The 25,285-nt window shown below is 38.0% G+C and overlaps 1 protein-coding gene across 1 annotated transcript in view; it reads right to left on the reverse strand.

Moving 5' to 3' along the window:
• Positions 1-2,386: 2,386 nt before the first annotated feature.
• The window catches only part of PPP6C (protein phosphatase 6 catalytic subunit), a 30,720-nt gene continuing 7,821 nt past the window's right edge, over positions 2,387-25,285 (reverse strand). The window contains exons 2-7 of the mRNA XM_059925601.1: positions 17,025-17,120; positions 11,582-11,647; positions 10,415-10,556; positions 6,398-6,477; positions 6,006-6,215; positions 2,387-5,073 (exon numbers count right to left, since the gene is read on the reverse strand). Coding sequence (XP_059781584.1) covers positions 4,825-5,073; positions 6,006-6,215; positions 6,398-6,477; positions 10,415-10,556; positions 11,582-11,647; positions 17,025-17,120 — 843 coding nt within the window. The 3' untranslated portion in view covers positions 2,387-4,824. The remainder of the gene's footprint in view (positions 5,074-6,005; positions 6,216-6,397; positions 6,478-10,414; positions 10,557-11,581; positions 11,648-17,024; positions 17,121-25,285) is intronic.

Below are 25,285 nucleotides of genomic sequence, written 5' to 3' on the forward strand. Positions count from 1 at the left end.
GGTGTAAAGGGCTGTCCTTTATTCTGAGATGGCTCTTTTTACATCTTTCCTTCTATAAAATGATGATGATGGTAAACTGTAATGGGACCTTTAAAATGGCATTGACAAGGGAAAAAAAAAGTTGAACATCTGTTGGCTCCCCAAATTAATATTTTACATAATCCCAAGATAACAACCATAAATCCCCTCAATACCAACAAACAATATCCACCCTTATAATCACCAAGTCAGAAAAGAGAGAGAACCTCAGAATCATTTGTCAGAGAAGACTAGGGGAGATGTGGTAGGAGGAGTCCTGGTGGGGAGAATCAACTTACTAGGAGACTAATCTTGAATGTCACTCATTATGTTTCTTAAAATATGAATTAAAATCATCTGCTTGGTTTTCAAGGTCTATCACAATTGGCCAACGCCTCTCTGATACATGGTATTGTCAGAACTGCAGCTATTCATTTCTTATGCCTTCCCAAGGAGTACCCTCAAGTTTACCTTCATATCATGTCCAAGTTCTAGTAATCCCTGCTTCTGTGCTTTTACTATATGAAATACATGGCCCATCATTCTAGTATACATTTAATTCACACTTCCTCTTTTAAGTCTTCCCCAATTACTCCAGCTTAACTCAAACATTTCCTTCTCCAAATTTGTTGCACTTACATAAACTACAGTACATCAGCAATTATATATTGCCTTGGGTTATTCTTACTTCCCAACTACACTGAATTTCGGCAAATGATATGTAAGTGGGCCCTCAATAAATGGCAGCTTTGGGCCAGGGACTGGGTATTTTATATGTGCTATTTTTAATCCTGAGATCAACCATGTATGGCATTCTTATTTTAGACACAGAATTTTAAGATTCAGAAAACCCAACTTGCTCAGGGTCACAAAGCTACAATAACCAATATTGCTTAAGATGTACTACTCTAGGATGCCCTAAATGGGTTCACATTCCAGCTCTCTTGTGCAGCCTTGGGCAAGTTACCTATCATCTCTAAGTGTGTTTTCTTGTCTGAAGAAAAAAAAAAAAGGTAATACAGTCATTGAGCCATAGTAGGGGTGACACAAAATAGGGCATGTACAGCATTTAGCTGTGTGCTCAATACAGGTTAGCTGCTATTACTGCCTGGCAGAGCTGGGGTTTTTACCTAGATTGATCCCAAAGCCTATATTCTTTCCACTATTCCATTGCCTCCACAGTCTTTTATAACCCATTCCCATTTATATAAAAAAGCAAAGTGCTGAGAACAGTGGCTGCCCAGGGACTGAGTGGAATATACTTACATAATAATTATTTTTGTTGACACACACACACAAAATTCATAAATTTCATGCATTTTTGAATTAAGAAAACATTTGAATGATCCAAGCCAGCATAAGCTTACCATCATGAGGGTAAGAAAGGCACATATTCACCAAGTGATTAACAAGGAAATAGAAAACTAGTAAGAGGGGAATAAGGTCCTTCTCCAAGCATCTACTGTGTTTGGTTTCATGCTAGAGGACTTTCCAAATGCTTCTTTTTGGTGTTTTACTACTGTATATTTCATCAGCATGACTGCACAGTTTAAATACACAATTGAAAGAGTTGTGATGATCTCATGAAGCTGGGTTCTGGGCACTGGATCCAGGACGTAACAATGAATATTGTCTTTAAAGAACTGGAACACTGAAGAGTCAAATGCAGAACAAGAAAAGTTTCACTTCTGTTTACTAGTCAAGCAACTAAGTGAAGGAATAAGCATTTTTTAATTTTTAAATTGTGTTATATAAAATGCTAACTTCTTGTCGGGACAGACTGCATTAGATAAAATTTTTTGACAAACTTCCTATAATCTTTTTATTAATTTACACTGAGAGAATATAGCACCTTTCATCCAAAGAACTGAAGGTGCTTTACAAACATTAGCATTTAGAAAACAAGTACATTTAAAAATCTGGACTCTTGCTGTTAAATCTCTTCGACTCCAGATACACAAATTTTTTGGAGGCTGATGGAAAGCAATTCTGTTTCTGACAATGAAAGAGGCTCAGAAAGAGTTCGGATTTGTTTTCACAGTACAGGCATTTTCCAAAACCTGGTGCTGGGCTTACAAAGCAAAAACACACAAATCTTAATGCAAAGAACAATATTTCAAAAGTGAAACACAGAGTTTAAGACATCAAAATCTTCCAACAGTTCTAGGCATCCGGACAGAGTAGGAGCTGATGCAGGTTGCATATTAAAGATGTGCTCTTGATCCAGGCTTTTTAGGGTCACACCCAAATGAACACATTTAGAGTGGTGAGATTTTTTTCAGAAAAAAGCATTAACCTAGGAAAAGCTGGCCAAGAGCATATCAGGAAAATGAGGAAAGGGGAGTAATTGGCAATTAAAAGTAGACAGTTCTCACTAGAGCCTAGGACATTTTATTAGAAACCAAGTATATCATAGGCAAATAAAAATGGTTATTACCCCCATTAATACAACATAAGGGATTTTACATTCAGCCTAGATACAGGGAATAACAGAGCCTCCTGCCTACAAATCTATGACTTGCAAGTATTTTCCACCACATGATTACTCTATATAGTACATAGCCCTTATTTATCAGAGGGATCCAAATATTCCTTTTAGGCTTACAGAGTCCAATACATTCACTCTCTCTTCCCTTTACATGTCTAACAGTAAAAACTTTTTTTTCATGCAAAAAGCCATTATTCAGTTGAAGAGAAAAAAATCAGGCAAAACAGAGATGGCAATTAAGGAATGGACAGAATATTATTGGCACATGCCCAACTAGTGACAAACAAATGCAGTACACCATGACTTAAAAATAAAAGTCACATTACACGGGTAACTAAAACAACTACATCAATCTAAGCTAAGGAGTGTCAAATGGGAAGGAAGGGCTGAGGGTTACCAATTTTATTGGTACAACTTAAAAGCAGAAGAGAGAAAGCACTTAAATACAATTTATGGTAACAGAAAAAAAATACTGCAGAAAGCTGTTCCAAGACCACACCAAGGTGTCTGCATCATTAATTTCCAGTGTTTCACAATCAGTAAAATACACAGCTACATATCCCTGTAAGATAAAAATACCTTTCCCCCTGAATTACACTGGGGTCAGGGCAGTAAAACAAAGCTACTGACCCAACAGTTCAAGTGTGTGCAGCAAACGTCTTAACCACTTCTTTCTTACAGCTATACAATTCAAAACTACACAAGGAGCTGTGTGGTTGGGGGAAAAAATCAAAACAGTATTGTGCTCGCTTAATAAAAGAAAAGCCCTGATGAAAAATTATGTGCCAAGAAGCTTAGACTATAAAGATTTTTATTGCATTTTTAGGTAACCTGGAAGTTCTTATCCTGAAGGGGGACAGTTGGTTTTCAAAACTACCTGAACAGATGCTAAAGTGCTTTATTAATTGGCTGGCTTCACAAAGATTTCCTGGAATGACAAAAATTAATTATAGTAGTAAAGGGATACCAACTATTTCATAATATGGTTAATTCCAGCATCATTTATGACCATAGTCATAAGAGACACTGGAACACTTGTCCTTATTAAGTGGACAGTTGCATATCAAGAACTGATCATCACAACCCTTTGGATATTCAAATTACTTACACAAAGCCGAAACATAGTATCACAGACCTTTACAAAAAAGGACAATCTGGTTTTTTCTACACTTTTAAAAATCTGCTTCAGATTACAGTTCACAAGTACAAGAGTCCTGACTTTTCAACCTTTCCAGTTGCAGTTAAAAAATGAACACTTTCTAAAAGTTAAGGTCAAGTGTTACAGTAAGAATGATTCCTATTGAAAAGTACATATATTTTACTTAATGATACTCATGATAGATTGTAAACTGGATTGATCACATTCTACTCAACTGGTATCAAGTGAACACATCAGCATTACAAGTATTAAATGTTCTTCTATTACTAGAGAGGATATAAACCAAAACATTAATATGGCAGTTATTTCTTTAGGCACAGTTTAGTGATTTTTTTTTTTTAAATATATAGTATGGAATTTCAGTTGAGGTTTTAAACTTAATAACCAAAGGGTCAAGAACTCTGATTAGGAAAAAAGAAAAAAAGAATAACTTTAAGCTAACAATGTACACTGTTTAAAATTTCTAACACTTTAACCTATCTGGGTTTTATTTAAGATTACTTTATTAAAAAATACAAGGAATCTGAAAAAAGATCAATACAATTATCTTAATGTACAAAGTCATAAGCTGTAGCAGTTTTTAAACTAAAATTTAAAAACACAACAAGGAGGGCAGCCCTTTAGACCAATTTATTTTATATCCATTTAAAATATCATCCAACAAAGGACAATGAAGTTTACAGCTGGGACAGGTATACATAACTTGAGGCATTTGCAGTCCATCGTGCCCACTGAATAACAACTTTGCTGCTGAAATTTCTTAAAACTTACCGAACTAAAACAAAAGACTGAATAATACAAAAAGAGGAGTATTTCAGTGTCTGTTCTGTCAATTGGCTTTTTTAAAAAAGGAAACATCCTGTTTCCCCTAGACCAGTAAATAAGCAAGAGCTACATGCAGCAGTTTGAGTATTAAGACATTTCTCAAGTCTTCTCAAATGAGTCCAAGGCGGGGGTGGGACGAGGGAGAAAACTGATAGAAAAACATTGCTATAGACACCATAACAAACAATAAATTTAGATAATTTAAAATTAAAAAAAAAGGCAAGAGGCAGCATTTCAGCAGCAAAGTGCTCAATAAAAAGTATATTGTAGAGGGTAATACACGAAAGTTGGGGTAAGAGGACAGAAAAATGGGTCAGCAGGATGGGCGAAGGCCTCAAAGGAAATACGGCGTCGTTGTCCTGGGAGGAATAACACGTTCTGAATCTGGAACTGCCCGGAATAACTTTGGTTCTCTTGTATTTACATCTTTGAAGACCATGATCGAAGCAATATTTCCACAACGATAACAGTAATTAGGAGCAGACCATACTGTTACCAGCTTCTCATCAAACATAAATTTATAGCCTTCATGCACTAGTTGGTGTGCTCTGCAGATGAGTTTTAAGTTGTTGATATGAACAAACTGCAATTTAGAAAGGTTTTGTTAAGTATCCAGCACATTTAAAAAAAAATCAACCTACATATATAAGAAAATAAGCGTTTAAATAAAGTATAAATCCTGTAATTACTAAAGCTCTAATGATTATAGAATCCATTCTACAGTTATCCCCACTAATTTCCATAAGTTATAGAGTCACTTTGGCCTCAGTTATAGAAATCATAGTAACATAATTAGTTAGAAGTTTCTGAAAGAAAAGCATTCTGTAAGTGCTATCAGATATGAAACAAAGTTTTTATGGTTTAATAATAAATATATTACTATCAATATCTATCATTTACTGAGGCTTTAGTATGGTTCTTACAAAATTCTGAAAGAGATTTATTATCCTTCTCTTGAAACTTCAGGAACCAGAGGCTCAGACAGGATAAATCTAGCTCTCTGACTTCATTATGCTGGATTACTTCACCCTGCAGTGTGTGTGTATGTGTAAGTGTGTGTGTATATATATTTTTAACTGAAAGTAGTTAACCTCAAAAATATTGCTTATTCACAATAAATACATATGTCAAATCATTATGTTGTATACATAAAACTAATACAATGTTATATGTCAATTATATCTGAATTAAAAATATATATACAAAGAAATATATACATTAAAAAGTTGCCTATCTTGCCCTTGTTATCTCATTACTTAATTGCAATGTTTGAAAGAAAAGGAACATTTATTTTACGCATAGTACCAATGGATGCTAAAGGAGGTGCTTTTATTACGTGATCTCACTTAACCATTAAGGAAAGACATACACGATAAACTAGACAAGAAATCTGATATCCATAGCCACCACAGTTTGAGTAAACTAGACTAGAAGTTTGGTATCTATAGCCACCATAGTTCTTTATGTAGTCCATTAGCAACCAACAAACCACTTTTCCGAAAATGCTGGCTTTACCTCATTTGTGACCTTTGCACCAAAAAGCCAACCTGCTCCTCGGGGACTGATTGCCCAAGTATCCACATCTTCAGGATCCGACCAAACCAGATCACAAAATGCTCCTTTATGAGGAATTTCCTGATTCCGTTCAATGGTTCGAATTTGATCCAGTGTTTTGATATCAGGAGATAAACCACCATGAACACACAAAATCTGCTCATCTATTAACTAGCAAAAAAGGAAAACAAAGAGTTGAACATATAGTAATAAACTCAGTCGTATATCTAAATTCATCAGTGAGTGCCAATGATATCAATATAATTGAAATGGCTATTAGATAAAAATATGCAAAGTGTTACTGGCAGGAAAACACTTGAGCTTTTTTTTAAAAAAGATTTACATAAACTTACAGCTGCTACTGTGAGCATGTCAAAAACTTTGGTACAGTATCTCCAGGCATTAGCGTTTCCGTATTTGGTTTGGCACTCATCTATGAGAGAAACAAAGAGTTCTCATTAATGAAGTTCTGAATCTGCTGATAAAACTAAGGAATACAGGGGAGTTCCCTGGCGGTCCAGTGGTTAGGACTCAGCGCTTTTAACTGCCGTGGCCCGGGTTCAATCCCTGGTCAGGGAACTAAGATCCTGCAAGCCATGAGGTGTGGCCAAAAAATAAATAAATAAAATAAGTAAAGAATACAACTAATACTAGGACAACAGAAATTTGCTTAAACTAGGATGGCAAGTTATGATACATAGTTAGCCCTAGTAGGTCCTCCATGTAGAACCAGAAGGAGACTAGTGTCTAACTAGTCTAAGAATGTGGTCCTGCTTTTCATTCCAGAAGTGGCTCTAAGAACCAGCTGAAATTATTAGTCAAAATGCTATAATCAAGTAGAGCTAAATATTAATTTCACATAACCCAAAGCAAAAGCTTTTGTCTTACTATTAATACCGGGGGGGATTTCCTGGCGGTCCGGTGGTTGGGACTCCAAGCTTTCACTGCTGAGGAAGCAGGTTCCATCCCTGGTTGGGGAAGTGGGGCTCCGCAGGCCAAATAAATAAATAAATAAACTTAAAAAAAAAAAAAACTGGGCAATTCTATCAAACAGAGTAATGTATTTAAGGTGACTACCTTATTCTAGCAGGATAATTAAAGGAGCATGGATAATTCCCATTTCAACATTTTTCAGGCCTAGGTTGCCCCTTCTGAGATTTTCTGTAAATTGTGCAACTACATACTTGAGTTCCAGTAAGTACCCCTGTAGTCATCACTAAGGACAAACTGCCAATCAGTTCTTACATATTCTCAGCTGAACATTCCCTCTGCTGTCTACAACAGTTAATAGGGTACATTATCTCTTCTCTCAGTTAATACCATGGAAGTTCTGCTCTTTGGCTTCTTCCTTAATTTCGGAAAAAAATGGACGCATCACTGATTGCCCTAAGTACAGCTGAAAATGATACAGGATATAAGACTGTGGGGTATGGTCAATCCTCATAATTTTCTAAATTGTATCTCTACGTGAGGCAGGGTCCTTATTGTAAACGTCTCATGAGACAGCTCTAACGTTGAGCTCAGTTTACCAGTAGGAATCTTGTAAATTTTTCACCTTAACATGTAAGCAAAGCACTTGGTTCATAATAACTGCTAACCATATGTTTATCAGTGTGAACGGAAGGCCCAATATAATAGCTATATATAGACATTTTTACTACTTTAAAATCAATGTTAAGTTCCATGATGACTAAAACTGTCTCCCTCCTGAGGAGCAGATGGGCTTGCTCTTATCAAACAAAACCATAGATGAACACTAGAGCATAGCTGGAGATGAAAAAAAATCAATACTAGATGTTGTGCTGTTGTCATGTTCTTCGGTCAAGGCATCTTGATTAAAATGTCCTCCTTCCTCTCCCCCTTTTATCTCTTTTGCCCTACACTGATAACGTTGGTCAAATTCTGGGGTGTAATTATATATGTAACATTAATCTTACACAGTTGGAGCCAGTTGCTTTCACTGAGCTAACACCACATAATGTATTATCCAAAATACTGATTATTTTGCAAAAGAATCAAACACTTTTTACTCCAAATGATATTTGGCATTTTGTGAATGAAAATCTGAAGTAACTTGTAAAAAGGAGATAAATATTAGCCATCCAACTTTTCAATTCCTATTAACAGTTATATCAACAATAAATTGTCAGGAAGTTCCCTGGTGGCCTAGTGGTTAGGATTTGGGGCATTCACTGCTGTGGCCCGGGTTCAATCCCTGGTCGGGGAACTGAGATCCCACAAGACACACGGTGCAGCCAAAAATAAATAAATAAATAAATAGATAACAATATGTTGTCAAAATTTCTCAATTTAATAATTGATTTAACGGCTTGCAAAATCAGGAGTAAGAGAGTTCAGCTTATCTTTATAATGACAGAAGATAATTCAAAATATAAAGTCTAAAAACTAAAGGGTTATGAGATTAATATTTTCAAATCTCTCAATATCTGCCTTAATTGTGCTCAAGGAAAATTCTTATTAATAATCTCAACAGGGCTTCCCTGGTGGCGCAGTGGTTAAGAATCCGTCTGCCAATGCAGGGGACACAGGTTCGAGCCCTGGTCCAGGAGGATCCCACATGCCGCAGAACAACTAAGCCCGGGCGCCACAACTACTGAGCCTGCGCTCTAGAGCCCACGAGCCACAACTACTGAAGCCCACGTGCCTAGAGCCTGTGCTCCGCAACAAGAAACCACTGCAATGAGAAGCCTGCACACGGCAACGAAGAGTAGCCCTCGCTCGCCACAACTAGAGAAAGTCCGCGCACAGCAACAAAGACCCAATGCAGCCAAAAATAAATAGATAGATAGATAGATAGATAATAATAATAATCTCTACAGTTCTATCTACCTCCTTCAAAGAGCTTCCTAACCTCATTTTGAAAAACTTTCAACCATATAAAAATTTTATAGAAGTAGCTATTTTGCTTTTAATGGCTGCATTCTGGTTATGACCTGAGGTCCTAGTATTCTCTGGAGAAAGCACACAGATTTACAGTACATCCATACAGTATAATACAGTGCAGCTATAAAATAACATCAATGAAGTGAAAAGGCTGGTCACAATATTAAAAAACAAGTATGATCCCATTTTAGCTTGGGGTGTGTGCACACACATATGTATAAACACACACACACATATATATATATAGACTAGGCTCTCAAACTGAGTGTGCAAAACATTCCCTTTCAGCAGATTCTAAGGTCCCACCCCAAAAGTGGCGCCTAGCAATCTACATTTTTTTTTTAATATATTATTTATTTATTTATTTATTTATGGCTGTGTTGGGTCTTCGTTTCTGTGCGAGGGCTTTCTCTAGTTGCGGCAAGCGGGGGCCACTCTTCATCGCGGTGCGCGGGCCTCTCACTATCGCGGCCTCTCTTGTTGTGGAGCACAGGCTCCAGACGCGCAGGCTCAGTAGTTGTGGCGCACGGGCCTAGTTGCTCCGCAGCATGTGGGATCTTCCCAGACCAGGGCTCGAACCCGTGTCCCCTGCATTGGCAGGCAGACTCTCAACCCCTGCGCCACCAGGGAAGCCCCGCAATCTACATTTTTAACAAGCATCCCAAATGATTCCAGTGAGATAAACTGAGGACTACACTTTGAGGCACTGATCTAGAAAGACATACACCAAAAAGTTAAAAATGGTTCTCTCAGGGCTTCCCTGGTGGCGCAGTGGTTGAGAGTCCGCCTGCTAGTGCAGGGGATGCGGGTTCGAGCCCTGGTCTGGGAGGATCCCGCATGCCGCAGAGCAGCTGGGCCCGTGGGCCACAGTTGCTGGGCCTGCGTGTCTGGAGCCTGTGCTCCGCGGCGGGAGGGGCCGCGATGGTGAGGGGCCCGCGCGCCGGGAGGGGCCGCGATGGTGAGGGGCCCGCGCGCCGCGGTGGGGAGTGGCCCCCGCTCGCCACAACTGGGGGGGGCCCTCGCACAGAGACGAGGACCCAATACAGCCATAAATAAATAAATAAATAAAAATTAAAAAAAAAAAAAAGGTTCTCTCAGACTACTATGTATAAAATAATAAGCTACAAGGATATACTGTACAACACAGGGAATATAGCTAATATTTTATAATAACTTTAAAAGGAGTATAATCTGTAAAAATACTGAATCACTACGTTGTACATCTGAAACTAATATTGTAAATCAACTATACTTCAATTAAAAAAAAAGAATGGTTCTCTCTACATATCAATAGTCAGATTTTCAACTGATTGAGGGAAGAAAAGGAGTTAAAGGTGAGAAAGTGGAAAAAGATTATCTGTATTTTCTAATTTTACTATGAAAAGCACATGTATGACTTGTGTGGCTTTCTTTCCCAAAGAGGAAGGTAAATCAATATTCAGAATCAGAGAAATAGAAGGTCTTACCATAAAATCCATACACCTGTGTAATCTGTCTACTCTCATGATTTCCTCGCAAAAGTGTAATACGATCAGGCCATTTAGCCTTTAGTGCAAGAAGGTAAGTGAAGGTCTCCAAACTATAGTAACCTCTGTCTACAAAATCACCCTGTAAAGTAAAAATTTACAGTTACAAACAATACAATAGCAACAATATTTTTTAAAAATTATACCAAAGGGCACAAACTCAGAGACACAGCCCAAAATAACAAAAATGAAGAGTTACACATTGAATTATTTGGAAATTGGGTTTTAACAAAAAATTCAAATGGAAATAAATAAGCTGTTCCTACTAAATGTTTGTGCTAGTCTTATGCTACAGGAGCCTACAGGAACCTGCTGTGCAATTCTCTCAAGGATTTTCCCTGCAAAACCACCATTTTTTCAATTCTCTGTTACCTACATTAATAAATGTTTCTAAAAGATCATGTGTGAATCAAAAAACTTTAAATGAATTTCAAAAATCTTTTTAACTGTATCAAAAGAGCTGTCAACTTGAAGAAAATAGTTTTTTTGTAAAAGCAATTACCATAATTATAACAGTATTCTACATTTAGCTTTGTATTTAACAACTGCATATGAGGATATACTATTTACACTTCCCATTTATGTTTTACTTGGGCCAATATTAGACCAATAGGAAAACAGCTAAAAGATTAGAAAAGTGACCCAGAAATTTTCAGAAGGAAGGAAAATAACGGAAGGGCTCAGAAAAAATTCAACGGTAACATTATATTACAAAAAGAAAGTAAGCAAATATCTACCTTAACAGCAAATGTGTATATGTGTATATCAATCAATCCACAGATTAATAACAGATGAAAATGAATGCTCAAAAAAATCTGATAAAATAACAGTAAACTGAAGATTTATGCCTTAAACCTGTGGTTCTGGGCTATTTTTCTGCCTAACCATTACTGAGGGCTACAACCCAGTCCTGTGTATACAGCAGTTTACAAAAGCAATTATTCTCAACTAGAGGACACAGCAAAATGTAGAAAAGTATAGAATCACCTTTTCATATATTTAAATAGTGATTGTCACATGGCAACGAAATTATTATATAATTTACATGTAGTAAGTCAGATCCCTTCCATTTAAAATAAGTACTTGATATCACTGGTGTTTACATACCATAAATATGTAGTTTGTGTCAGGAACCTGACCTCCAGTTCTGAATAGTTCACAAAGGTCATAAAACTATAAAAGAAAGGCAATATATGCTGATTACAAATTCCTGTGAAGGAGTAAAATAATAAAACTGAGGCCAAACTGTGTAAAGAAGCAGTTAATTAAGAGGACTTCAAATATTTACATTTATACAAAGAAATAAAGTGCAAACTAAACTGACAAGCACACAGCTCCCAAGCCTTAAAAAAAAAAAAAAGCACTAAAATGAAGCTCAGTTATCACTAAAGTCATTCCTAAGTCATTAATGTTATAGGCAACCCCCTTTCAAATTTTTTTCATATTTCTCCCATCTATCACTTGAGAATTTGAAATCATTTATCAGTTACCTGTCAATAAGCTAACCCAATCACCTTGCCCCACCTTCAGCATCTATCTTAAAGAGACAAAAGATAAGGAAACAAGTGGATAAGAATTTCTTTTGAAGAATGAATTTACATGACACTTTGTAGTTTCACATAATCAACCTACCTTCTTACACTCTACTTTGGAAGATGTGTACCCTCAGCTTCTACAGCTGTGGAGAATCTTCTCAATAATCAGTAAAAAAAGAATAGTATATTTCATCATATTCTACTTGACTGAAAATTTAACTGACAAAAATGTGCGTTTGATAACTTCAGTCAACTCGATTATCCTAATCCTACTTCCTAAAGAAAAGTCACAGTTTTTCTGAAAAAGGATTTTAGATTAAAGGAACTATAATATACCATACCAACTACAACCAATAATTTCCTTCACATCTATCTTTCACACTTGAAAGTAGTATTACTACTTAAATTTCTAACACTTAAAACAGTACAGAAATCTTAGTTATAGTGAACAAAACTGAAATTTAAAGATTAACTACTGAAATAAAGTACTACCCTTTGTAGCAATGTTTCATAAGTCTGAAAAGTTGTCACTTGCTTAAAAAAAAAAAACTTTAGAAAGTTTAAAATAAAATTTTCCTATCTTCTTAAAATTAGCAAGCAAACAAATGAAACAAATTCAGTCTCAGTCAACTGGTAGACTATTATTTGTTCAAAATATATGCTGTCCATTTCTACTAAGTGGAATCCCTTCCTTTGAAGGAATATACTTCTCACTTCCCACCGCACAGATATATATATGATGTGTGTATGTATATCATATATCATATATGTATAAATACAATCACACACAATATGAGCAGTAAAAAATAAGTATATATATCTAAATACACTTTCAGTGTATATATATACACATATACATATATGTGTTTGTGTTACTTTGGCCTAGTAACTCCACTCCTGTGACTATAACCTAAAGGCAAAAAAAAAAAAAGCTGTATAACATAAAGAAAATGCATCATAGCATCATTTCTAATAACAGAAGAAACAACCTTCGTGACTAACATAAGGGAATATTAATAAAGTATGATCTACTAATTCAAAGACCTGGACCTTAGGCAGTCATAAATAATGATTATAATGGAAACTATGTAGCAAAGTGGGAAAATGACTAGGGAAAAGAATGGAACACAAAACTATACCTCTAATATAACTATACAATTTTGTTATGTAAAAATTGAGTATGTACACACTCAAAGTCAGGAAGGAAACATTAAAAAGTTTTATGAAACAATTGCTTCTATAAAAGTGTGGTGAAAGAGTGAGTGTCCTTAGACTTTACTACTGATGTCTGTAGAAACACATTCTTGAATAAAAGCTTTGTAAGTTTCCATTTAACTTATATATATTTAATGGATGATCAAAAATTCTGCTTTGGGGACCCATAGTTCCTACTCCAAATTGGTAGTGTTTTCCAAAATTCTTTAATATAATAAATATTTACTGAAAACATATGCAGACAATTAACCTTGTCATACATTACTGGAAGCCCATCTCATTATTTCACAAATAATTTCTACCATCTATTGTATGTTTTTCATATCACACACACTCTGTAAATGTTCTCATTTTAAAACAAAACCAATCCCGAGAAGTGGATTTTATTCCATTGTTAGAGGCAAGGAAATAGTTGGCTAACTCAGCAGTTTTTAAATTTTCTGGTTTCAGGACCCACTCATAGTCTTAAAAATTACAGGTCTCCAAAAAGCTTTTGTTTATACGTTATATGAATCAGTATTAACCATATTAGAAATTTAAAGTGTAACACATACCTTCATACAGGTATGTGTTACAAAAGGGAGGAGAATTTTAATAACCTTTAGAGATAATGGTGCATATTCTTCTTTTAATACATCAAAACTTGACAACTGGTCTCTTCTCAAACTCTGTTAGATAAGTTGGTCTAACACTTTGAATGGGTAACACACTAGTTATTTGGAAAATGGAAATGACATTTCTTTATGTATCATCAAAAAAATATTTGTTAAATCATCAAAAAAATATTTGTTAATTTCATCACTCACCTCATCAGAAAAGTCTTTTAAGTATCAGAAGCTAGTAGCCTCATGGTGGTAAACTCAAATTTTCTAAAATTCCAATATTTCACTTGAAAACTCAAATTCTGTCATCAGCAACAAATAACGTCAATTGTTTTCCTTGAAGTGACTGGCTCACTTCGTTCACTTTTGCAAAACAGTTGCCAAATACCCGTAGTTTGTCATTCATTCTCTCAAGTAAAAACAGCGTTCCATTAAAAAAAAGAGGCTATTTCAGCAGGAGATGCAAAGAACTGCACAAGTACTTTTCTTTTGAGCAAACCATTTTTCTTTGATATGCAGTAGATGTGCTTTATGCGTACTTCCTATTTCATCACAGGGACTACTCAAAAGATGTATCTACTGAGGGGTTAAGAGTGCCAATTAATATTACTGCTTCATCAAGGACATTCTTAAGTGATACTGGCATTTTATTTTACTGTACATGCATGCATGCTGGTGAAGAATACAATGACAACCAGCATAGGCTGGTGACACTCCCTTGATTCATGCTGAGGCACCAACAGTTTTACCCTCAGTTGATTTTGTGCCATCTTATAGACCTTCAAGGGTCCACAGGCTGTATTTAAAGAACTGAAGAGCTAGCTGAAATGGCTTCTTAAACAGCTGTTATGTACCCAAGCAGGACTTAACTTAAACCAAGCTCTGTCTGACACTGAAGTCTACAATCTCCTCACTAGATTATGCTGTTTCAATGCTTCTCAGCAACTGTATGCTTGTCAACATTTCTTATGAGTTTATTTATACTCATAAACCAATCCTGCAATTCCAAAACTGGCCCAAGGGGAAGACAACTGTACAAGTCCCAAAAGATACACCTTACATTTGACTAGTCTGCAGACATTTAGAAGCTCCTCAAGTCCCATGCTTTTGATAAGCAATTGTTTTAAAGGGTCAAGTACAAGAGAAACATGGCTCAATTTGGTGGTAGTCTTAAAATAACATGGGCTGGGAGTTTCCTGGGGGCCTAGTGGTTAGGATTCCAGGCTTTCACTGATGTGGCCCAGGTTCAATCCCTGGTCAGGGAAGTGAGATCCCACCAGCCGTGCAGCCAATAAATAAATAAATAAATAACATGGGCTATCGGGCACCCAAATGAGTTTCAAATCTCAGCTCTGTCCCTTAGTAGCTGTGCGAATTTGGGTTAATTCCTCAATCTTTCAACTCAGTTTCCTTCTCTACAAAATGATCCTACCTCATAGGAACCTTAAAAAAAAAAATTGACATGCAATATGTGAAAAATTACATTATTAACCTCAAAACACAAGATAAATGAAAGCAAGAATTGTACATTTGACTGAAGGTATATATATCAGTAGACGTGCAAATTTATTATCTGAATTAATTTTAGCAGTTTGAAGTTGTCTCTAACTTCCTGACCTCTGATTATGACTATAATTCATATTATTGAAAAGTCTTGGGGAATTCCCTGGCAGTTCAGTAGTTAGGACTCTGCACTTTCACTGCCAAGGGCACGGGTTCGATCCCTGGTCGGGAACTAAGATCCCACAAGCCTCATGCTGCGGCCAATAAAAAACCTTGATAACACAGGTAACCCCTCAATTTTAATATTATAATCAAGGGAAAGCATTACTTGGTTTATTCCAGCTTTTAGAAATATGTTAAGGCACTGTTTATATTAATATCCTTTATGTTAGCAAAATACAAATATTTATTATACTTTTGGAGAGAAGTTACATGGAAATTAAGAAGAACTCCTAAGGTCTACTTTAGAGAACTAGAATTTTAACAGATTAAATATGACATAGTGGGGGCCTCTAATTAGAAGTTGATAACATGCAGATGTCATTTATTATAACCTCACACATCCAGAGAACAGACTGAAAAACCAAAAACAAAAGAGCTAAGTAGTCAAAATAGAACTTTACGGGACTTCCCTGCTGGTCCAGTGACTGAGAGTCCGCCTTCCAGTGCAGGGGACGCGAGTTTGATCCCTGGTCGGGGAACTAAGATCCCACATGCCACGGGGCAACTAAGCCTGCATGCCGCAACTACTGAGCCTGCGCGTTCTAGAGCCCTAGTGCCGCAACTAGAGAGAAGCCGGCAACAAGGGCCTGCGGGCTGCAACGGAGACCCAGGGCAGCCAAATTAAAAGAATAAAAAATAGAACTTTACTCATGGAGCAGCCCTCAATCACAACCAAGCTACACACATTTCTGCTCCTTTAGGCAGTCATAGTTAAGGTCCTGTAGGAATTCATAAATACTATGTTGTTCACAAATATTATGTCTTATAGCCCCAACTCCATCGCATGCACAGAGCAGGCTATGAGTGCTCTGTTCAGCTTTCATTTCCCAGTAAAAAAGAAAAAACTACAAATACACAGTTTTCTAACTAGGCTAAACGCTGACAGTAAGAGTCTAAAGATAAGGTGTACCCCTCCTGTCAATGCTCTGAAACTCTTAAAAACAAACACATAAAACCCCAGCAGATGAAAAAATGAACTGTCTTTCTCATCCCATTCTAGCACTGACTTGCTGTAAAATCATGCACCAATAATTTTATCTTTCTGAACTGCTGCTATTCTCATTCCCACTAAGGAAATGATAAATTTTCAATAAAATATGACATTAAGTGAATAGAACAGAAATGAACAGAATGAATAGAAAATTAGTGCCTAATACCAAAGCATCTCCTATCAATCATAATAACTATGAGCAGTCCACATTTGTATTTTATATCTCCCCCTGTCCACAGAGCAATAATGCTTCACTCTTCACTTTCTAAGTGTGATTTCAACAAAGTCCATGAATAATTTGACCACGGCTTTTATTCACTTTAACAGTAACCAGGAATCATTAATGTCACACAGACTGAGGAATCCTAGCCAACCACCAGTTTTTTTTTTCTTTTTTTTAAATATTTTGCAGCACAACTGGAAACAGACATGGACTATGGACAGACAGTACAAAAGCTAAAAATATCCTCATGAAATTTTACCTGTCCGTGTATGTCTCCACACACTGTTACTGGTGTTGATACTGGCTGGACATTTGACTCTTCCAAGAGGAGGTCACAAACATAGTCACATAGCCGCTGTAAGAAGAGAAAATAAAATGCATCCTTTTATTACAATATTAAAACTAAAGACCAAATGCAAAAAAGACAAGAACTAATCCGTGTATTGTTTCACAGGAAAGGAAACTATGATGATTCTGGGATTCAATTTCTGTCAGCTTTCACCTTCCTCTCACAATGCCTATTCCAAAATGCAAACTCCCTGGCTATACAGGTAATAGGTTCTAGAAGACAGAGAGCTTTGCAAGGAACTGTAAAATGATGTTTTTCAACAAAAAATGTAAAAGTCAATAATTTTAACAGGAAAAGGTTTTTATCTGCTAATTTTTAAAGTACATTGCAAACCATGCACTTACCAAATATGACCCAGCAATTGCATTCTTGGCAATGAAAATTTATGATCACATAAAAACCTGTACACAAATGTCCATAGAAGCTTAATTCATAAAAGACAAAAACTGGAAATAAATCAGGTGTCCTTCAACAGTGAATAGTTAAATTATGGTACATTCACACCATGGAATACTATTCAGCAATAAAAAGAAACAAACTATTGACACATGACAATCTGTATAAATTTCAAGGGATTTATGCTGAGTGGGGAGAAAATAAAAACCCTATCCCAAAAGGTTATATACTGTATGATTCCATTTATACAACATTCTTGAAATAAAAAATTTATAGAAATGGAGACCAGATTAGTGATTGCCAAGGGTCTAGGAGGTAGGGGCAGCAGGAGGAAAGTGTGTATGGTTATAAAAAGGACAACATGTGGACTCCTTGGGGTGATGGAACTGTCTGTACCATGAACGTGGTATTAGATACATGAGACAGATATAACAGTACTGCGTAGAACTAAATACACACACAAATGAGTACAAGTAAAACTGGAGAATTATGAACAAGATGGTGGAGTGTATCAATGTCAATATCCTGGTTGTGGTATTTGTTCCACAGGACGTTACTACTAGAGAAAACTGGGTAAAGGGTACATGGGATCTCTTGGTATTATTTCTTACAATTGCATATAAATCTACAATTATCTCAAAATAGAAAGGTTAACAAAATTAATCGCAAAATGTAAATCTAAAATTTAAGAGTCACTCTACTCTAGGGGAACTTCTCTGGTGGCGCAGTGGTTAAGAATCCGCCTGCCAATGCAGCAGATACGGGTTCGAGCCCTGATCCGGGAAGATCCCACATGCCATGGAGCAACAAAGCCCGTGAGCCATAATTACTGAGCCTGCACTCTAGAGCCCGCGTGCCACAACTGCTGAAGCCCATGCGCCTAGAGCCCGTGCTCCGCAACAAGAGAAGCCACTGCAATGAGAAGCCCGTGAACCGCAACAAAGAGTAGCCCCTGCTCGCCACAATTAGAGAAAGCCCGTGCACAGCAACAAAGCCTGAACGTGGCCAAAAATAAATATAAATAAAGAATCTGCCTGCCAGGGGACACGGGTTCGAGCCCTGGTCCGGGAAGATCCCGCATGTCGCAGAGCAACTAAGCCCAAGCGCCACAACTACTGAGCCTCTGCTCTAGAGCCCACAAGCCACAACTACTGAAGCCCACGTGCCTAGAGCCCGTGCTGCGCAACAAAGAGAAGCCACTGCAATGAGAAGCCCGCGCACCGCAACAAAGAGTAGCCCCCGCTCACCTCAACTAGAGAAAGCCTGCATGCAGCAATGAAGACCCAACACAGCCAAAAATTAATTAATTAATTTAAAAAAAAGAACTCTAGGGACTTCCCTGGTGGTCCAGTGGGTAAGACTCCACGCTCCCAATGCAGGGGGCCCAGGTGTGATCCCTGGTCAGGGAACTAGATCTCACGCGCATGCCACAACCAAGAGTTTGCATGCCGCAACTAAGAGTTCACATGCCACAACTAAGAAGTCCGCATGCCGCAAGTAAAGAAGTCTGCATGCCGCAACAAAGATCCAGCGTGCCGCAACTGAGACCTGGCACAGCCAAAATAAATATTAAAAAAAAAAAAAAAAGAACTGGGGAGGAAATCTTCCTTCCATCTGAGACCAATTAATACTACAGTCAGAGGTCCTACTAGATTTTATGAAGATCTGCCAAGAAAGGACAAATTAAACTACACGAGCATAATGAAATGATTTTAAACATTAATTAAGGAATCTAAATGCTACAATTTACTTAAATATATGAGCGACACACTTTAACAGTTATAGCTACAACACTTTACACAGAGGCAAGCACAGGCGAGAACTCACAATGGGAGGGGGAAGGAAGAGCAAGAAAAAAGTCCCTCCCCCCAAAATGAGGGGAAATCAAGCTGTTTAAAACATTTTCAAAATAAAAAGCTTTGCTCTTATTCCTAGGATAAGTTCCTGATCTTCAAATAGCACCTCAAAGGCAAGATCATCCTTTTGGCCTGGAGTCCTTCTGGCCCTGAGTAGCAAGCTCCTTCTGTGCTGAATGTCCTACAACCCTCAGATGCTTCAATAAACAATCCTTGGTCCAGATATATAATCCATCCATTATTTGTAAAAGGAACAGATACTGGTGAGTGAAACAATGTTTCTGAACTCAGAGCCTTAAGTTTATCATTAAAGATGGTCTCTAAGGTTCCTTCAGTTCCAGTTTGCATTTGTTTAAAAAAAACAAAAATAAAAACAAAAAACCTCAGCTTTTTCCTTCCTATGTAGGGAAAAACTCAGTTCTTCCCTACTTTGTGCTTCTTTCCTATGTGTCTCCCTTACTAGTCACACAGAACACACAGTTTTGACACTCCTGGTCACCAAATGTATGAAGGTTTTTTCTCCCTACAATATGCAATTCTCTGCAGCACCAGCGGGGTATCCTACAATTTAACTCAATTCTGACATTATCTACCAGAGATACTGTCAGATCCCACAAGTTAAGGGCTCAGTCCCACAACACTGCCCCCCCACCAACTCCCCTTCCAATATACACACACACTTCAGACACCAGTTGCAGGCCCAGGTTATCACCTGCGCTTCTAACCAACCGGCTATAGATCAGAGGTTCCAAAGACCTCCTCCTTAGGTTTAAATAATTTGCTAGAGCAGCTCACAGAACTCAGGGAAACACCTGCATTTACCAGTTTACTAAAGGATGTGATAAAGGATACAGATGACTTCCAGATTTAAGAGATGTGCCGGGCAAGGTATGGGGAAAGGATGGAAACCACTGATCTTTTTACTATCACCATAGTTTTGCCTCTTCTAGAATGTCACATAGTTGGAATCATACATACGTTGTCTTTTCAGGTTGGCTTCTTTCACGTAGTAATACGCATTTAAGCTTCCTTCATGTCTCTTCATGGCTTGATAGCTCATTTCTTTTTAGCGCTGAATAATATTCCATTATCTCAATGTACCAGTTTATTTAACCATTTGTCTACTGAAGGACATCTTGGTTGCTTTCAAATTTTGGCAATTATGAATAATGCTGCCATAAACATCTGTGTATAGGTTTTACAGTGGATGTTAAGTTTTCAACTCATTTGGATAAACACCAAGGAGCATGACTGCTACATCATATGGTAAGGGTGTTTAGTTTGGTAAGAAACTGCTAAATGATCTTCCAAAGTGGCTGTACTGGTCTGCATCCCCATCAACAATGAGTGAGAGTTTCCGTTTCTCTACAGTTTTGCCAGTGTTTGGTGCTGTCAGTGTTTTGGATTCTGGCCATTCTAATAGGTGTGTAGTGGTATTGCCTTGTTGTTGTTTTTTTTGGTTTTGTTTTGTTTTGGTTTTGGCCACACCACGCGGACTGTGAGATCTCAGTTCCCTGACCAGGGATTGAACCTGGGCCCTCGGCAGTGAAAGCAAGAGTCCTAACCACTGGACCACTGGGGAATTCCCACCTTGTTTTAATTTGCATCTCCCTAATGACATATGATATGGAGCATCTTTTCATAGGCTTGTCATCTATACATCTTCTTTGCTGAGGTATCTGCTCAAGTCTTTGGCTCTTTTTTTTTTGCCTGCATTGGGTCTTCATTGCTGTGCATGGGCTTTCTCTAGTTGCGGTGAGCGGGGGCTACTCTTTGTTGCGGTGCGAGGGCTTCTCATTGCGGTGGCTTCTCTTGTTGTGGAACACGGGCTCTAGGCATGCAGGCTTCAGTAGTTGCAGCACATGGGCTCAGTAGTTGTGGCACGCGGGCTCTAGAGCGCAGGCTCGGTAGTTGTGGCACACGGGCTCAGCTGCTCTGCGGCATGTGGGATCTTCCCGGACCAGGGCTCAAACCCATGTCCCCTACATTGGCAGGCGGATTCTTAACCACTGTGCCACCAGGGAAGCCCCTTTGAACCATTTTTAATAGGGTTGTTTGTTTTCCTACTGCTGAGTTTTAAGAGTGTTTTGTTTATTCTGGATAAAAGTCCCTTATCAGACATGTCTTTCACAAATATTTTCTCCCAGTCCATGGCTTGCCTTCTCACTCTCTTGAAAGCGTCTTTTACAGAGCAAGGTTTTTGTTGGTTTTTTTAATTTTCTTTTTTTTTTTTTTGGCCACGTGGCTTGTGGAATTTTAGTTCCCCGACCAGAGATCAAACCTGGGCCCTCAGCAGTGACAGTGTGAAATCCTAACCACTGGACCACCACCAGGGAATTCCCATGCAGAGCAAAGTTTTTAATTTTAATAAGCCCAGTGCTTCTCAATTATTTTTTCACGAGTAGTAGATTGTTTTGATTTGTCTGGGTTTTGTTTGGGGGACGGGGAACGAGGAATTTGTGGGGCTTGTTTAACAACTTCATTGAGATATAATTCACACATCGTAAAATTCACCCCTTTAATGCGTAAAATTCAGTGGTTTTCAGCGTGTTCACTGTTGGGCAACCATCACCATAATCAATTTTAGAACATTCTCATCACCCCAGAAAGAAACTGTATACTCATTAGCACTCACCTCCCACCTCCCACAACCCCACCCCCCAGCCCTGGGCAATCACTAGTCTGCTGTGTCTATGGATTTGTTCATTCTGGACATCTAGAAATGGTGCCTTTTGTGACTAGCTTCTTTCACTTAACATATGTTTTTAAAGTCCATCCACATTGTAACATGCATTATTTCTTTGTTCTTCTTTATAGTTGAATAATATTCCATGGTATGTATTTACCACATTTTGCTTATCCATTCATCAGTTGCTGAACATTTGGGTTGTTTCCACTATTTGGCTGTAAGATTTGATTCTGACACACTAAATCTGCAATGCCTATCAGACTTCAAAGTGCCTAAGATGTGCTGTAAACAGCTGACCAAGTGAGTCCTGAATTCAAGGAAAAGGATCCAGGTTAGAGAGACCAATTTGGAGATTGTCAGGAAATATATACTTCAAGTCATGAGACTAGAAGAGACAACTAAAGTGGCTGCTTACAAATAGAGAAAAGGATAAGTTATAAAAATGAGTCTTAATACTTCACACAGAAGTTAGGGACAGAAGGAGAAACCAGCAAAAGGGAGTGCTTGATGAAGTACAAAGGAAACCATGAGAGTGTGGTATTATGGAAGTCCGGTGAAGAAAATGTTTCAAAAAAGGAGTAATCAACTATGTTCAATACTGATGGAAGGGGCTTCCCTGGTGGTGCAGTGGTAAAGAATCCGCCTGCCAATGCAGGGGACATGGGTTCGAGCCCTGGTCCAGGGAGATCCCACATGCCGTGGAGCAACTAAGCCCGTGTGCCACAACTACTGAGCCTGCGCTCTAGAGCCCGCGAGCCACAACTACTGAACCCGCGTACCACAACTACCGAAGCCCACGCACCTAGAGCCCATGCTCCACAACCTGAGAAGCCACCACAATGAGAAGCCGATGCACCACAACGAAGAGCAGCCCCCGCTCGCCACAACTAGAGAAAGCCCGCGCACAGCAAAGAAGACCCAACACAGCCAAAAATAAAAATAAATAAATAAATTTATAAAAAAAACAAAAAACAAACATAGATGAATCTTGAAAACATCATGCTAAATAAGCCAGTCACAAAAGGCCACATAATATTTGGCCAGGGCTTCCCTGGTGGTGCAGTGGTTGGGAGTCCATCTGCCAATGCAGGGAACACGGGTTCGAGCCCTGGTCCGGGAGGATCCCACTGCCGCAGAGCAACTAAGCCCATGCGCCACAACTACTGAGCCTGCGTGCCACAGCCACTGGGGCCTGTGCGCCTGGAGCCTGTGCTCTGCAACAAGCACCACAATGTTAAGCCCACGCACCACGGCGAGGAGTGGCCCTCGCTCGCCACAGCTGGAGAGAGCCCACGCGCAGCAATGAAGACCCAACACAGCCAAAAATAAATAAATAAACAAACAAATAAATTTATTTTTAAAAATATATATATATTGAGTTGGCCAAAAAGTTCCATAACACCTTATGGAAAAACCCGAAGGAACTTTTTAGCCAACTCAATATATGACTCAATTTATCTGAAATGCCTGGAATAGGCAAATCCATGAAGATATAAAATAGATTAATGGTTGCTTAGGGCTGGACTTTGAGGTAAGGGGTAATGGGGAGTTTCTGTTAATGGGTATAGTTTCTCTTTGGGATGATAAAAATGTTCTAACATTGATTATGGCAATGGTTGCACAACTCTGTAAATATATTAAAACCCACTGGGAAAAAAAACCCCACTGAATTATACACTTTAAAAATTAATTTTATGATATGTGAATTATATCTCATAAAACAGTTATTTTTAAATTAATAATATATAGTACCTCTTTAAAAATAATAATTACCACGTTGACCAAAACCACTCAAATCTACTCCTTGTGGATAGAGGTAGCTGTCCTCCCAATCAATTTCAAAAGATCAGTGTTGTACAACATCCTCTTTCTATTATAATCCATTAGACCTGTGATATATAATTTATTATTTGTATAGTAATTAGCTCCCAAAGTTTACAATTACTATTTGCATTTTTTTTTCACCCTAACTCACTTCCATCTAGCTTAAGGGTAGTTCCAAAGAACAAATATGCCATGACTGGCCTGTATTTTTTTATAGTCTTTCATTACCACTTCCCTTCTCAGTCAGCCAGAAAAAAGAGCACTACTTTTTTTTAGGTTAGCCTCATAGAGCAGCAATTTATACTTTTGAATGTACTTTCTGAAACTATACAATTTTTAAAATAAAACAATATAGTGATGTTTTAAAGTACCTATCTCAGGACCTTACCCACCTTTCTTAGGTATAATGCCTTGCTCAATTAATATTTGCGATTTTTTTCAGGTACACTCACCAAACCTCCTCAAAGAGAATTCCACCAAGGTATCTGTAGAAGTGCTTTGCTGTAATTTGTCCAGGAGTGGGCAGAGTTTTCTGTTTGTTGCCAGGAGGCCTGCATGTTCTCAGGCACTTGTCCCACCCACACTCTTTCAGATTGCACATCTTTTAAGAAGAGGCCTAACCTCCATCAGTGAAGGTCAGGGCCCATACCTAATATATTCTCTGACATAAGCGTATATTGTTGATCTCGCCTCTTGCCCACTCTCAGTTACTTGTAAATTTGGGGGCTCCATCAAATTTGGTGTACACCCCTTTAAAGATCAATCATTAGTATGTTACCCAAACAAACCAACCTACTATAAACTCCACCATGAATTAAGCCAGACTGTCCTCTAGAGAGGGCTGTCCTCACCCTGCGTTACACTGCACTCCTTTCCCAATTGCTTTTTCCCAAATTGCACTTTAATGTCATACTATCAACCTGTAGTAAAGGACATTATAGGAAACAGTCCTCTACAGAGCTAGTCATTGCATGGACTATAAACAAGGTGCATAGGATGCTGTGATTAAATAGTTGCCTTCAAGGAGGACTGGGGGAGGAATGTCTCTTTGTTTCTTCCATCAGGGATAGAAGTGATTTCCCTGAGAAGCTTACTTTTATCATCTTACAGACTCTGTAAATTTTTTTTAGTTGATCAGTTTCCATCTTTCTGTAGGCTCCTAGAAAGCTTAAGGCCTAATCTCAAAGAAGTAACCCAGTCATCATAGCTTTTATTTTATATGTACTATTCTTACTTTTCCTATTGGCTCCATCTTGGTTTCCTATCTTTATTTTCTTCTTGTCTCATTTTTCTTACTTATTCTGAATATAATTTATCTTGCTATATTGAATGCTTCTTTGTAAACCACTCTATATCCTTTTTAGAACAAAGTGAGTTATCATTTAACATTCTGAAACTAATCACAG

The sequence above is a fragment of the Balaenoptera ricei genome, chromosome 6 (genome assembly GCF_028023285.1).
Source record: "Balaenoptera ricei isolate mBalRic1 chromosome 6, mBalRic1.hap2, whole genome shotgun sequence".
Taxonomy (NCBI): Eukaryota; Metazoa; Chordata; class Mammalia; order Artiodactyla; family Balaenopteridae; genus Balaenoptera; species Balaenoptera ricei.